This window comes from Antechinus flavipes, chromosome 1, assembly GCF_016432865.1.
Source record: "Antechinus flavipes isolate AdamAnt ecotype Samford, QLD, Australia chromosome 1, AdamAnt_v2, whole genome shotgun sequence".
Classification (NCBI taxonomy): domain Eukaryota; kingdom Metazoa; phylum Chordata; class Mammalia; order Dasyuromorphia; family Dasyuridae; genus Antechinus; species Antechinus flavipes.
The window spans coordinates 332,933,095-332,949,236 of NC_067398.1; the positions used below are offsets into that span (position 1 = coordinate 332,933,095).

Consider the following 16,142-nt stretch of genomic DNA (forward strand, 5'->3'; position numbering starts at 1 on the left):
TGGTAAAGAATTTGACCTAAGTTATTATACATGTGCAATCATTTAAAACATTTCCATAGAAAACATGTTGTGAAAGAAAATACATACCAAAAAAATCAATGAATAAGTTATGAAAAAATAAAGTAAGAAATAGTAAGCTTCAGTCTACATTAGATTTTTTATCAGTTCATTTCTGTGGAGGTAGATAGCATTTTTCATTAATAGAGTAATAATTTCATTATTCATATGCCCAAATTTATTATTGCTACTCCTCACTTCATGGTTACTCATTTTTTTGTCCTAGTTTTGGTTATTCAAAAAAATGTTGCTTGGAATATCTTGTTTCTGTTAATGATTTCCTTGGAAGGAGCATATGCCCTACAGTTAGATCACTGGGTCATAGAATATTAAGTAATTTAGTGACAGTTCTCATGTAATTACAATTTGCTTTCTCAAATAGTTGAACGATTTTATAGATATGTTTTTCTCTATATCTATAAATATATCTACATAATAGGATATATTTTTATATTTTTGTCAGTTTGTGTGAAGTAAAAATTGAATTATTATATTTGTATTTCTTTTTTCCTTGATGTGAAAACCCTTTTTCATTTGCTTATTCTTCTGAAAACTTCATTCTTGACCTTTGACTGTTTATCTATTAGAAAAAAATTTCGTTATCTTGCTCCTTTCAATTTAGTTGCACCTAATGGTGTTGAACCTTGTTTCTTGACCAATAATGATAATTGTAATAAAGTAACAAGAATTTCAGCATTTCCAACTTTGACCTTAATGTGGATGCTGACAGAATTTTTGAGGCAAACATTGAATTTAAGTTAATCGCTTTCTCCCAGGCGCGTGTACATATCGTATCTGGATAGTATTCATTTCTTCCGACCTCGTTGCCTTCGGACAGCTGTTTATCATGAAATCCTAATTGGTTATCTGGAATATGTGAAGAAATTGGGGTGAGTTTCATTTGAAAAAGATGTAGGAAAGGAAATTATCATCATTTTCATTTTTCCTTAATTTTCATCACGTTATTTTATTTTTTTATAATATTGAGTGTTTGGAGGAAGGGGAGGTACTGTTTTTTATTTGGTGTCCAAATGCTAATTTTTTTCAACATTTTAACTGAATACTTAGATCATATGCATTTTATAACCCTTATATAATTTAGTATATTCAAGTTTATCTTTTAGCAATTTCCCTATTTCCCTCTTATTTGTATACTTTTTATACAACAATATTACACTCCTTTAAACCTAGAAGAATTAGTATACCCAGTCATAAATTAAGAACTGGGAATTTCACATACAAAACTGATTATAAGCTTACTCTTCTTTGTACCTAGAAGAAAATTTTCATAGTGCTAAATGGCTTATTACTGTTGATGATTCTGTATATCCTTACAGGTATGTCACAGGACATATCTGGGCATGTCCTCCAAGTGAAGGAGATGATTACATCTTTCATTGCCACCCTCCTGATCAAAAAATCCCTAAACCTAAACGATTACAGGAATGGTACAAAAAGATGCTGGACAAGGCCTTTGCTGAGCGCATCATTCATGACTATAAGGTACTTAGTGTTAAATTAAATTACACTTTTCATGAGACTTATTTTCATATATTAGATATGCTGTTCTCATTTTGTTTCATTTAGGGAAATCTTACATAAATATCTATAATGTGGGTGAATATAATGTGTAATTCACCGTGCTAGATAAGATAATAGTAACAACAAAGACATATATTTGTGTAGTTCTTTATCATATAAATATCACTTTGCTTACAGTATTTTTCAAATGATGAACTTAATGCTCAGTAAGGCTAAAGTGGTTTGCCTGGAGTCACTTATCAAATAGTAAATGGTTGATGCTGCAATTCCACTTGTGTGTAGTATTCTGACTTCCAGCACTGGGGCTTTGTAACTCTACATCCTTGTCATGGGTCTGCTTAAGAGGTTATAATCTTGAAGAGTAATAAGATACATGCTGATACATGTAATATCAATATGTAGATTAATTCAAAGAAAAGCATAAATATATTTCACTTAGAATAAGTTATTAAGCATTTTCATTGAGATTTTCATTTGATTTTTACAAGAAAAACACAGATTAAAAATTATGTTGAAATTACTTCTCATTGTACATCATTGGTGTGTGCCAACAATTATATTGTTGTCTAGATAACATAAAATAACAGCTCATTAGAATGTTGTTTATGATCATTGATAAATACTCTGAATATTGGTCACTGCATTGCAAACAGAATAGTTTATGACAGGGACCATATTATCATTTTGTATTCCACTCATTAGGACATTTTCAAACAAGCAACGGAGGATAGGCTTACAAGTGCCAAGGAGCTACCATATTTTGAAGGTGATTTTTGGCCTAATGTTTTGGAAGAGAGCATTAAGGAACTTGAACAGGAAGAAGAAGAAAGAAAAAAAGAAGAGAGTACTGCAGCTAGTGAAACCACAGAGGTAACTATCCTGTGATCTTAATGGTAACTCTTGGCCACTTCTAATCAGATTGTTATTGGCTTTATTAAATGTCGAGCTAAGTTAAGGCTTGTGATACTCACTGAAGGTTTTTGAGCAAGAGAATGATATGATCAAAACTGTTTTAAATGTGACTTTGTCAGCTGGGTGGAGGATAAATGGGAGAAGGAAAAGAAACCGTAAATAGGGATGTCTATTATTACCATAATAATGGCATAAGGTGCTGAAGGTCTGATCTACAGTAGGAAATAAGCAAATGGGCCTTTTGGAAATAGTCATCAAAGCCTGTCAGCCATTGTTCATAGTGAATTCCTGGGGATATATAGGTTAGATTATTGAGGTAGTTAAGTAGTATGTCTCTTCTTTCATTTTGAGTTAGATTATTTTTCTGCTTATGGGAAATCATAAGCATTAATTAATTAATTGATTAATAAACATTTAATCATTTGCCATGTCAGTGGTCAACTGCTATCCATAGAACCTACAAGTGTTTTTTAAATGCCTGTTAGATGCACATGCTTTGTGGAATACAGTATTGCATAAGATACGGTCCCTGATCTTCACTTTAAATCTGATGGAAAAGATGAGAGTATGTGTTACATTATTTAAGTGGTGCAAATTAAGTCCTATCAGACTATACAGATAAGCCATGTACCAAGATAAATTTTTCCTGTGATATTCAAGGAAAATGCATTTAAGGTAAATTTTGGATAATGTTATTTTATTAAGCAGTTATGTGTGAATGGCTGTTTCAGATACAGAAATTAATGTGAGCAAAGGTTCAAAAGTGATCAAGTTTTTTGCATGTTTAGAAGGTCATTGGTCCACATTAGCTAGAACAGAGTTCATTGGTGATAAAGCTGGAAAGATAGTTTAGGACTAGATCACAGAATCTTTGAATATAAGATTTGTAGACTATATAAACCTTATTCTGGAGGCATTTTTGAAACCATTGGAAGGTTTTTAGGTAGGGTAATTTTCAGAAAGATTATATAATGGCATTGTTTGGAAACTATTAGAAGAACCTCCCAAGTTTTGGGGATACCAAACTCTCCTGCTTCTTCTACTTATTTGACTATTTCTTCCCAATAGCTCTTTATAACCTAGCCCTCTCAATAGCATTTATCAACCATCTGTCTTCCAGGCACTACACTAAGCACTGGCAAAACAAATGATTTAATTTAAAAAAAAAAAAAAAAAAAAAAAAGACAGTCTGTGCCCTCCCAGAGTTTACAATCTAACAAGGAAAGATAGAACACAAAAGGAAGCTGAAAAGTTGGGGGAGGAGTGTTGAGGAAGAAGGGAAGAGAATAGAAGGTAACAGTGGGAACTACAAACAAGTACCAGAGCTTTAGGTATGAAGATGTCCCAAGAAGGTGCAGCCAAGTGAGGAATCAAGAGATGTTTAAGCTGAACTCTTATCTTTAAATGGAGGTTTGGCAAACATGACTCTAACCTTGAAGTCAGAAGGTAGTGATGAGTTGAGTATTGAGACTGATAAAATCTTCAGAGGATGATGAGTTGTTCCCTAAATGAGCTTCCCAGGTATGATGGAGACCTCATAAAGTCCTGCAGTCAGTTGAGGCTTTTCCAGTCTTCTCTTATTTTATTCTGTGCCACAGATTTTTTAACCAAGTGACATTGGCCTCCTTGGTGACAGTAAATCTTATCTCAAGCCCCAGGTATTTTTCCCATCCCTGGAAAGCTTTCCATCATCTCCTCTTATTGATTTCTTAGTTTCTTTTTAAGGTCAACAAAATCGTCCTCTTCACCAAGCCTATTTTTCTTACATTAGTTATTTCCTATTTGTCCTGTACATAATACCTTCATTTGCTTGCTGTCTCCCCCATTAACTTAGCACAGTGCCTCGAACACAGTGGGTACTTAGCAAATGTTTATTGATTGACTGAACAAGGGTGGCAATTAAGCTTATAAGAAGGGATCATGTCTACCTTTCCAGACTTTAGTATGATCGTGGAGACTACAATTTCTATGCTTATGATAATTTTGTAGGATCATAGAATTTCAGGATGGGAAGAATTGAGGAATCAAATCTACCTCTTATCACTTTACAGATGAGAAGAGCCCGAGCCTTTGAGGTCTAGAGAAATCGGATCTCTTAGCAATGTCCTTTTCATACCACAGATTTAGATCTTATTTGACAGATGAGGAAAATCAAGAGTGAAAAGAGATTATAGGATTTACAAGCCAAAGTCATGTAAACTATTTAGTTGATATCACTTACCAAGTAGCAGAACCAGGATTCAAATTCATGACTTCTGAATTCATTGTCACATTTACTATGCCAATTTGTTATTGAGTGTCCAGCTATATCTGGTTCATCAAAAGCAATGTATTTCCAATATTTTAAAACTACAATTTCTTCTATAAGAAATGTCCATATTTTTTAAAGTGACCTTGTAAAGTTAAATTCACAAATTTTTTTAGCTATTTAATCCCTTTACAGAATGGTATGCAATTAATCCAAGGGTGTAAATAGCACATTTTATTAGATAAGATATTTTTATGTAAAGAAAAAAATCATACTTTTGAAATTTTCAGTAATGGAGATAGAGGATAGAGTTAGGTATTTAAAAATAGACAACAATCTTGCTTGAAAAATTAAAGGAAGAGAGTTGTATGTATAATTTTAATCTAAGTAAGCAGAGTAGGGGAGATGTTTATTAGGAGCTGTAGGTAGCTCCTCTTGGTGAGCTATGTCTCACAGCATGTTCAGGCTGCCATCCCACTAAACAGCAGTTCATTTGCAATGAGAAATAAATGGGGAAAGTGTCTCTGATTTTGCATTTTCCAACTCTTGGAATCTTCTGTATCTTGTATCACTTATTGCCGTGGTTGATGGTTTAGGGATAAACTATTAAAACAATATAGTTGTGGTTTCTAAAGTTTAGTAGAAACATTCCTAAATAGCCATTACACTTTGGGAAATGAGAGGGTAAGCGGATAAATAAGTAAAATACTGGGGAATTTTATGTAATATTGTATTGTTCTGTTCAAACTCTTAAATACCTATTTTTTGCTTTCTTGCCAATTTTGTATCCATTGTCAGCCATCATTGAATTCATACACCAGAATGTAGGAAGCTTTATGCATGTGTGGTACTTGAACATGTCCAGCTCTCCTAGGCAGGCTATGGACAATTAATTCCTTTAGGTTATCCCAATATGAGGAGGGGCTGGTTCAACCACTTTGCAATGTCATCCTAGGGCAGCCAAGGTGACAGCAAGAATGCCAAGAAAAAGAACAACAAGAAAACCAACAAGAATAAAAGCAGCATCAGCAGAGCCAACAAAAAGAAACCCAGCATGCCGAATGTGTCCAATGACTTGTCTCAGAAGCTCTATGCCACCATGGAGAAACATAAAGAGGTAAAATTGCAAGTTCCAACTTTAAAAAGTGTGTCAGCCTACTGATTGCCTTATCTCCAACCACACCCTGTTGATCTTAGTTATCTGTGTGTCACTGGCAACCAAGAGAACCCACCTAGACCAGGCTGTCTTATAGAAGACCTCGAAATGTTGCAAGACTTTATTTCCTACTAAGATTCTGAAGTTTGCATTTTGTACCTTGGTTGTGTGATGAGAATGTATTTAAAGACAGGAGGCATCGGGGTGGAAAGAAGGAGGGGAAAAGTTGGAACAAAGTTTTTGCAAGGGTCAATGTTGAAAAATTATCCTTGCATATGTTTTGTCAATAAAAAGCTATAATATTTAAAAAAAAAAAAAAAAAAAGACAAGTGGCATCCTAATTTAAACCCTCATACCAGACTTACAGCTTGAAATTATCCATTCACCCTGGACAAAAGTCACCAAAGAGCAGTGTAGTGTATCATGGATAAAATAATTTCTTCCAAATTTAACTGAGTCAGATTAAAATTTGATCTACCCTTGAAGATCACCTATAAAAATGAATGTTAGATAAGTTCTGTTTTCTAGTGCCACATTCTTTTCAAAAGAAGAAACTGGAGGACAATACATTTAAGTAATGTTCCATTTAGCAGAATATTGATTAAAGGTCTATCTCATTGCTAGTCTTGAATTTCACTCCCTTTCCTCACGTGGCCTATTTAATGTTGATGTTTGACTCACTTACTGTTCTCATTTAACTGTAGGTCTTCTTTGTGATTCATCTCCATGCTGGGCCTGTAATAAACACTCTGCATCCAATTGTGGACCCTGATCCATTACTCAGCTGTGATCTAATGGATGGGCGTGATGCCTTCCTTACCCTAGCCAGAGACAAGCATTGGGAGTTCTCCTCATTACGTCGATCCAAGTGGTCAACATTGTGTATGTTGGTAGAGCTACACACTCAAGGGCAAGATCGTTTTGTCTACACTTGCAATGAGTGTAAACACCATGTAGAAACCAGGTGGCATTGTACAGTCTGTGAGGTAAGTATTGGACATTTTTTCCCTTTCATCTCCACAGTGGTTCTTTACTCAGTGGGCTGCTCTTTTTGTTTCTTCTTCCTTTCGGAACAGAGCAAACTTTGCTTTTGGCAGTAGTTACTTGTACAATATTGGATCAAAGAGTTCAAATCTATGATCAGCCATTCCAGTTAAGTTTATTAAATCTTTATAATTAAGTCACTGAATTTTTGCCTGGATCAGTGTACCAAAATTGTCTTCTCTAAAGACATCTTATAAAACTCCCTTTATAGAAATGGTATTACAAGGAGGACTTTGAACATAGACATTATTTAGAGGTGTCAAGGAAAAGAGGACATTTTGATAGGATTGTTTGGTCTTATGTTAGGTGATATTCCCTAATGTAGATTTCTGTCATAAAATAGAGAATACAAAAATCTACTTTTTAATTAAGAAATTCTTACTTTCCAATTTTGAGCACTGATAACAGCTCACCTAAAAGAAATGTCTTGAAATTTGCGAATAGCCCACAGACACCATCCCTGAGGCAGTTACTTAGAAGCTAGCAGGAGAAAACTTGGCCCTTTGATACCTACCTTTTCTCTGAATTCATAAACTTCTATTATCTTGTTGTGTAGCTTTCTCAAGACTTGAGGGAGCTTAGGTACATGATAACATCATCCACCCAGTCAAATCTTACCTTAGCTCACTGTGGGCGCCTTCATCTAAGACTAATAGATCAGGGCCAGTAGCTTATAGGACTGCTTACATTTCATCAGCCTCATTTTTGAGAAGTATAGAGACATTTTGTACTTAGAGTTTAATGGCTTGGACCATTCTCTAGATAGATTGAAATAGTCTTTAATACCCTGTTAACTTATTGAATTTGTATGGCTGTAATGCTTTCTCACATGACTTCAGTTTGCATGTTCTTTGTTGAAATTAGAGTAATTACAATTTTTGAGAGGACTAGTATAATACTAAAACATTAGTTCTCAGTCTTTTAAAACCTAGTACTCCCTTGTATCCACTTTCCTATATTTTCTATATCATTCCCTTAGGGAAAAAAATTATTCCTATGAGTGTGCTTTGTTCAAGGATAATGGGAATGAGTTGGATTGGGAAGAGCGAATAATTGTGAGAGTATGAAATCTTTATTATTTCAATATACATTAAAGTGAAGTAGGAAGTGAGGTCACACCAAATTTCATTTTTCTCATGGCCCTCAAAAATCATAAATCCAACATTCCAGTATAATTGGCTACTTGATTAAGACACAGATTCTTGTAGTACGGCTCAATCTTTAGGTAATAAATGCTGGTCCTTATTGCTAGATTGCCTATGATTTGATTGATTTCTAGCCAGCTGAGAGAGAAAAAGCAAGAAGTAGAGTTTTTTCATAAGCTTCATCACATTGGGCAGATAATGGTTACTGCTTTTCCCTCTCTATCTCAATACACATAAACACCTCACTTTGTAGAAAATCCAAGTCCTAATGCCTGATACCTTTATTATGAAGTGTGTGTGTATGTAATTTTTTTTTTTTTTTTTGGCTGAGGCATTTGGGATTTAGTGATTTGCCGAAGGTCACACAGCTAGGAAGTGTTAAGTATCTGAGGCCAGATTTGAACTTAGATCCTCCTGACTTCAGGGCTGATGCTTTATCTACTGTGCCATCTAGCTGCCCCTGTATGTATAATTTTAATAAATGAACAATGAGTTTTAACACCTCCCAATGTAATTTTTCCTATGTGTAAAATATAAGAGGTGAACCAAGATGAACTCATAGGCTACCTTCCACCAAGGTAATAGGGTAAGTTCGTGGTGATGAATTGATTATGCCCTTCTGAAGATCCCTAACATGTTTAAGGATCACTGAATCAAGGTGATGAGGTAATTATAACATAGAACTTTTGTCCCAAATTTGAATGAGCTGTCTTGCTTGTACCAATAATTTAGTTGAATTTGAATGACCGAAATGTATTAAAAGTCTTTGGCTCATAATTATAAGAATTGAAATATATTAGGGACAAAAACATTTTGCAAGGGGGAGAAGAAAATAAAGAAGTCAATGTTCTTCATATTTATCAGTAGTGGTGAGATGTTTTATTTTATTGCCTAATGTGTTACACCATGTTAAAAAGCTGATTTTTTTTTTTCTTTTTCTGTATTTAAAGGATTATGACCTTTGCATTAACTGCTACAACACTAAGAGTCATGACCACAAAATGGTTAAATGGGGCTTGGGCTTGGATGATGAGAGCAATAGCCAAGGAGAGCAGCAATCTAAGAGCCCACAGGAATCACGGCGTTTGAGCATCCAGCGTTGCATCCAATCCTTGGTCCATGCCTGCCAGTGTCGAAATGCAAACTGCTCCTTGCCATCTTGTCAGAAGATGAAACGGGTTGTTCAGCATACCAAGGGCTGCAAGCGCAAGACCAATGGAGGCTGCCCAGTGTGCAAACAGCTCATTGCCCTTTGTTGCTACCATGCCAAACACTGCCAAGAGAACAAATGCCCTGTGCCATTCTGTCTCAACATCAAACACAAGCTTCGACAGCAGCAGATTCAGCATCGTCTGCAGCAGGCTCAACTCATGCGACGACGAATGGCCACCATGAACACCCGCAATGTGCCTCAGCAAAGTTTGCCTTCTCCTACCTCAGCAACACCTGGTACCCCTACACAGCAGCCAAGCACCCCCCAGACGCCTCAGCCTCCCCCCCAACCTCAGCCTTCACCTGTAAGCATGTCACCAGCTGGCTTCTCCAATGTGGCCAGAACACAACCCCCAACCACAGTTTCCACTGGAAAACCTTCCAACCAGGTGGCTGCGCCACCCCCTCCCGCCCAACCCCCTCCAGCTGCTGTGGAAGCAGCTCGGCAGATTGAGCGAGAAGCTCAGCAGCAACAACATCTGTATCGAGTCAATAGCATCAACAACGGCCTGCCTCCAGGGCGTACAGGCATGGTGAGTCAAGCTGTGGGGCCAGTGAATCAGATGCCTCAAGTTGGCATGAATGTTCCCCGACCAAACCCAGTGACTGGGCCAGTAATGTCTAATATGCAGCCAGGTCAGTGGCAGCCAGCTCCCATCCCTCAGCAGCAGCCTATGGCAGGAATGCAGAGACCTGTCATGCCCATGCCAGCGCAGCAGACAGTTGCTGGGCCACGGATGCCAGGAGTGCAGCCCCCACGGAGTATCCCACCTACTGCCTTGCAGGATTTGTTACGGACACTGAAATCCCCCAGTTCACCACAGCAACAGCAACAAGTGCTAAATATCCTTAAAGCAAATCCTCAACTCATGGCAGCTTTCATAAAGCAGCGAACAGCTAAATATGTGGCTAACCAGCCTGGAATGCAGCCCCAAACCAGTATCCAGCAGCAAACTGGAATGCAGCAACCCATCATGCATACACAGCCTGCTTTACAAAACATGAGTGCAATGCAAGCAGGAGTTCAGAGGCCTAATGTCCCCCCTCAGCAGCAAGCAATGGGAGGCATGAATCCCCAGGGGCAGGCAATAAACATCATGAACACAGGGCACAATCCCAGCATGGCAAGTATGAATCCACAGTACAGAGAGATGATTAGGAGGCAGTTGCTGCAGCAGCAGCAACAGCAGCAGCAGCAACAACAAGGAGGTGCTGGGATGGCAGGTGCAATGGCAGGGCATAGCCAGTTCCAGCAGCCTCAAGGACCTGGGGGTTATCCTCAAGCCATGCAGCAACAAAGGATGCAACAACATTTATCCATACAGGGCGGCTCCATGGGCCAGATGGCTCAAATGGGACAACTGAGCCAAATGGGCCAACCTGGCCTGGGGGCAGATGGCACCTCCAATATTCAGCAAGCACTGCAGCAGCGGATTCTGCAGCAACAGCAAATGAAGCAGCAGATAGGGTCCCCAGGCCAGCCTAATCCTATGAGCCCACAGCAGCATATGCTCTCAGGACAACCACAGGCATCTCATCTCCCTGGCCAACAGATAGCCACCTCCCTCAGTAACCAGGTGCGGTCTCCAGCCCCTGTCCAGTCTCCACGTCCCCAGTCCCAGCCACCACATTCCAGCCCATCACCAAGGATACAACCCCAGCCTTCACCACATCACGTCTCACCCCAGACTGGTTCCCCCCACCCAGGACTTGCAGTTACCATGGCTAGCTCCATGGATCAGGGACATTTGGGTAACCCCGAACAGAGTGCAATGCTTCCGCAACTAAACACCCCAAACAGGAGTGCGTTGTCCAATGAATTATCCCTGGTTGGTGATACCACAGGAGACACACTAGAAAAATTTGTGGAGGGTTTGTAGCATTATGGGAGCATCATCTTTTTTTTTTTTTTCCTTTTCATGTTCTTGGACATTTTGTACTGAAAATCCAGACATCTAGGTTATTTTTGATCCTAGATGGAACTGCTACTTCCAAGCCATGGAAGGACGAATTGCTGTTTAAAGAAACAATACAAAGAATATATTTTTTGTTAAAACCAGTTGATTAAATATCTGGTCTCTTTTTGTTTTTTTTGTTTTGTTTTTTGGGGTTGGGGGATGTGGGAGGGGTGGTTTTGTTTGAATTCTTTTTTTTGTCATTGATGGTGACTCATGTCTTTTTTTTAAATGGGGAAAACAAGTTCATTATATTCATATTTTTTATTTGTATTTTCAAGACTTTAAACATTTGTGTTTAAAAGTGAGAAGAAAAAATAATATTCAGAAACTGATTCCTGAAATAATGCAAGCTTATAATGTGTCCCGGTAACTTTCTGACATGTTCCGGGAAGATTTTTTTTCTATAGTGAACTCTGCGGGCGTTCCAAGTATTACCCCTGGAAGATAGGAATTGACTCTTGCGTGCACACACATATACACACACATACACACACACACAAACACGCGCACGCACACACACACAGACACACACACACACATACATATACACACATACACAACACACACATGCACACATGCACCCCCTATACATACTGGCTTATGCCAAAATCCTTGTCTTGCAGATGTAGAAATTGTTGCTTTGTTTCTCTGATAAAACTGGTTTTAGACGATAAAATAGGGATGATCACTCTTAGACCGTGCTGATTTTAATAGAGAAGAAACATTCTTTTCTTTCTTCTATGTGAAACTTGAAATGAGGAAAAGCAATTCTAGTGTAAATCATGCAAGCTCTATAATTACTATAAATAAGAAAATCCAAGAAGATTCAATCACTGTATAGAATGGTAAAATACCAACTCATTTCTTACTTATTATATCATATTGTTAAATAAACTGTGTGCAACAGACAAAAAGGGTGGTCCTTCTTGAATTCATGTACATGGTATTAACACTTAGTGTTTGGGGTTTTTTGTTATGAAAATGCTGTTTTCAACATTGTATTTGGACTATGCATGTCTTTTTTTCCCATTGTATATAAAGTACTGCTTAAAATTGATATAAATTACTGAAGTTTTTAACATGTATTCTGTTCTTTAAGATCCATGTAAGAATGTTTAAGGTTTTTATTTATTTATATATTTTTTTGGATTCTGTTCTTTGTAAGACATGATTCTGGTATTCACTCATAGAAGCAGCCTGGGGCATTGGTAGTGGTGGCATGATTTATGACATATCTAGTTAACATGTCTGGTGAAGAGCAGACTTTTTAGAATATTTCCTTGGGAATGAGTGAAGCAAGGTCAGTCTATATCCCGTACAGTAAATGCTTACAGGTATTCATAAGTTATATAGTAGATGAATAACCATTTATTTAAAAAGGCCTTGGATGAAACTCCTTTCTTTTTTTTTTTTCTTCTTTTACTTTTACTTTTCTTTTGTTTGTTTGTTTGTTTTTGACCCATCCTACCTCCTTTTCTTAGCCCTTATGAAATACTGGGTGAAGAGCCTTCATCCAGTTGCTCAGTATGGGTGGCAGTTCCTGAATAGAAGATCCAGGCCTGGTTTCATGAGCAACCGGAAAGCCGGAGGAAGGTTGTCCTTGGTTCCCAACTATTCTACTTGACCATTTGGCTTAAAAGAATAATACTGCCTGTATTACAGGTGTAAATTACAGACTCTTCTACCTCCAGAGCTAACCCTGATCCTCATCCATTGTTATACTTGGCTCTTGCTTATCTGGCCCAGACTAAATACCATATTCTTGTGGAAGTGAAGTGTTCAGTATCTTTTATCTTTTAGTAACTTAGCCAAAGGCATAAGGTTCTCCAATCAGGGAATTTGCTAATGGAAGTTCACCTTTTTTCCTACCAATAATTCTATAATTGGCCCCAGGCCAATGATTGATTAAGTGTGGCCATCCCAGTACTGTGGGAACACCCTGTAATCCAAGGGGACCTGTTGATTCCCCCTTAGGTCCAATTTTCAGATGCTCATAATGAGTGGGTTGATTATTTTAATTCCATGATTACTGTAAAAATTGCATACACTTCAGAGAAGGATCACCAGTGGAGAGATTTCAAGTTAGACTAATCTTGTTTAGTCTGCTGCACCATAGGTTGCTAATGACTTGAATTCTGTTTCTCCTAGTATCCCCAATCCCCTAATGAAATGGGACTTCTAGATCAAGTGGGTTTTCTGTGGAATAAAAATCATGGCCCAAATATACTCCTTTTGGCCCTCTTGTTTCTGGAGATATTTTCAAAATGCTTTGTTTCAGAATCTAAATCTGAAGAAACTTTCCAAGTAGCTTAAACCTTACAATCCACTTTTGCACAGTGTTCCATGATTTGAGTTTTAATAATGTAGAATTAGTTGAACTAGACTTGCATCAGATGAGAATGCAGGACACCGCTCTTCCCCTCTCCCCCAAGAAATACCCTAGGTCCCCACTGATATAAACAATGCTTATTAACAGTGCTTAGCTTGCTTAATTTTTACATATATTAGCCCCTGCCAGTATTACCTTTTTACTAGTGGGACAGTATCGGACAGTATATTAAAACAACAAAGATAATTGAAGCTGATGATTTGTGAAACTGGAGAGCTATTGGCCCCATACTGTGAATATGGCATACTCCCACCTTGTTTAGTCTTTCTAACCTGTTAAATGAAGAGCATTTCTGTTAAAAGTTTTTCTGCAATTCGAAACTCTTTGTACCAACTTCAACATCTTTGGATTCCTCATCCCATGCAACTGTCTTAAGCAATCAAGATGTCAAAAGATGGGGCTGAGGGTGTGGTCAGTGGACACTAACCCTAAGCTTGTCAGAAGGAAATTGCTGTAAGAAAGATGGAAAGCCCCAATGCTGTGTCTCATGCTGTATACTTAAAAGGGGGGAGGGGGGAAAGTCCTATATTTGTGATCAAAAAGAGGAAACTTGAAATGTGCTGGTGTTTATAATAAAAGCTGGTAAAACTGCTTGGATTCAAGGATGGTTCCAATTGGCTAGTGACCTTTAGAATTAGTTTAGCCATTGAGTCAAAAGATTGAAGGAACTCGAGTTACTGAGTTTCTCTAGTGTACATATTGGTGGGGTATTTGTTTCTTTTGGTGGCTATGACTTCTGTTGTTTTGTTTATAAGTAGTTTAGAATTTAAGTTGATTGTAAGATGGAGGATTTTGCCTGAAAAGCATTAGTTGGATAAGCCGAAGTTACTTCTAAGATCAAAGTTAGATAAACACTTGTTTATAAAAATGATTGTGATATGACTGGAGCCAAAGCTTGCCTTTTTTGGTTGTATTACAAAAATATATTTTATCTCAAAATTACTGAGGTAAATAATCAGTGCTGTCTGAGGAGGTTCAATGAAAAAAACGCTTATATTTCTTCTGGAACCTGAGTGAATCTATTGAAAATGTTTTAACTTGTTAAATAGAAACAAACAGCCATATATTTAAAGAAAACAATATTCACTCAGTTGGGACCAAGACCCCAGGTATGTATGAAATATACAAAAGGATACTTGCATGTTATTTGTAGAGGCAAGGTGATAAAATATCATGAAGAAAAATCAAGTCTAAATTTTAGAATTTTTTTTAAGAACCTCATAACTCTGTGTGCAATAATCAGGTTGTTGGTGGTAAATTTTGTTAATGAATTCTATCAGTGTATAGTTAAGGATTTGTAAAATTCATTTGGGCAAAGAATGTTCTTAAAATATTTTTAATTTCAGGTAGTTTAAATATTTTTCTTTGCTTTGGAAACTTTTCCATAGCTAGGACAAAAATAACATTTTGTCCAGACTTTTTCTTAATTATTATGGAAGATTAATAGGATTGGAATTAATAAAATATTGGTACATTTTTAAAGAAATATTTTCTTACAATTTCTGAATGTCATAAGCATTGTAATCATTTAAAAAATACTTTTACATGACATTCATTTGTGAGTTTAGCTTTTATCTGATGAACACTTCCTTACAACAGATGTTAGTAATAGCAAGAAAATGTTTATCAGGTTTTATAGGATTTTAATAGAAAAGAAAATGTAGCTATTTAATATGTGGTGCTGCTTTATTTAGTTTTTTATTGACCAACTAGACTCAGATTCAAAGGTAGACTATAGCTCTTAAGATGAAACTGTTTGGTTTGAAGTCTAAATGTTATCATAGACTTTTTAGGGAAAGGGCACAATTCCATTTTAACAGTTTGAAATGACAAATACGGGTATATTTTTAAAAAGAAAAGAAAAACTTGTTGAGGTCTAACTAGAGTTATTATGGATATCCCAGAAGACTTAGTGCAATTTTAATCTACTAAAGCTTAAAACTATACCTGAAACGTTTGAAACATTTTGAATGATGGAAGTCAATACACCTACATGTAGTTCTAACAAGTCATAACATTTGTTCATCTATAAAGTGGAGAGTTGAACTAAAGTAGACTTCCCTTCATATGAAACACTATCATCCATGGAACTTTAGTTATCCATATTGCTTGACATGTTCCTTCTTTCTATCATATCTTTTTTTTTTCTTTTTTTCTCACCTCCATCATTCCCTTCAAGAGTTCTTAAATTTCTTTATATTGTGAATTCCTTTAGTAGTCTGATGAAGCTAGCCGATGGACCCCTTCTCGTAAGAATGTTCTTAAATGCACAAAATAAAATACATAGGCTTTGCAAAGAAAATAAAGTAAAATGTGGAGTTGTATATCTGTGTGTTCTATACATAGATTATTGTATAGAACACACACACACAAATGTAATTACATTGCCTCAGGCCAAGAATCTTCTAAAAGCCCAAAATAGCAAATGAGCCAGAAAACAAGGTTACCTTGTTATATTGTTAAGGAAAAGGGAGTTTCC

General features: G+C 36.8%; 1 protein-coding gene across 1 annotated transcript in view; it reads left to right on the forward strand.

The window, feature by feature from the left end:
- CREBBP (CREB binding protein) overlaps window positions 1-14,254 on the forward strand; it is a 164,088-nt gene extending 149,834 nt beyond the window's left edge. Inside the window, exons 26-31 of the mRNA XM_051967730.1 lie at window positions 834-947; window positions 1,395-1,560; window positions 2,302-2,469; window positions 5,715-5,876; window positions 6,620-6,901; window positions 9,055-14,254. Of these exons, the coding sequence (XP_051823690.1) occupies window positions 834-947; window positions 1,395-1,560; window positions 2,302-2,469; window positions 5,715-5,876; window positions 6,620-6,901; window positions 9,055-11,196 (3,034 nt within the window). The 3' untranslated portion in view covers window positions 11,197-14,254. The remainder of the gene's footprint in view (window positions 1-833; window positions 948-1,394; window positions 1,561-2,301; window positions 2,470-5,714; window positions 5,877-6,619; window positions 6,902-9,054) is intronic.
- The last annotated feature ends 1,888 nt before the right edge of the window (window positions 14,255-16,142 follow it).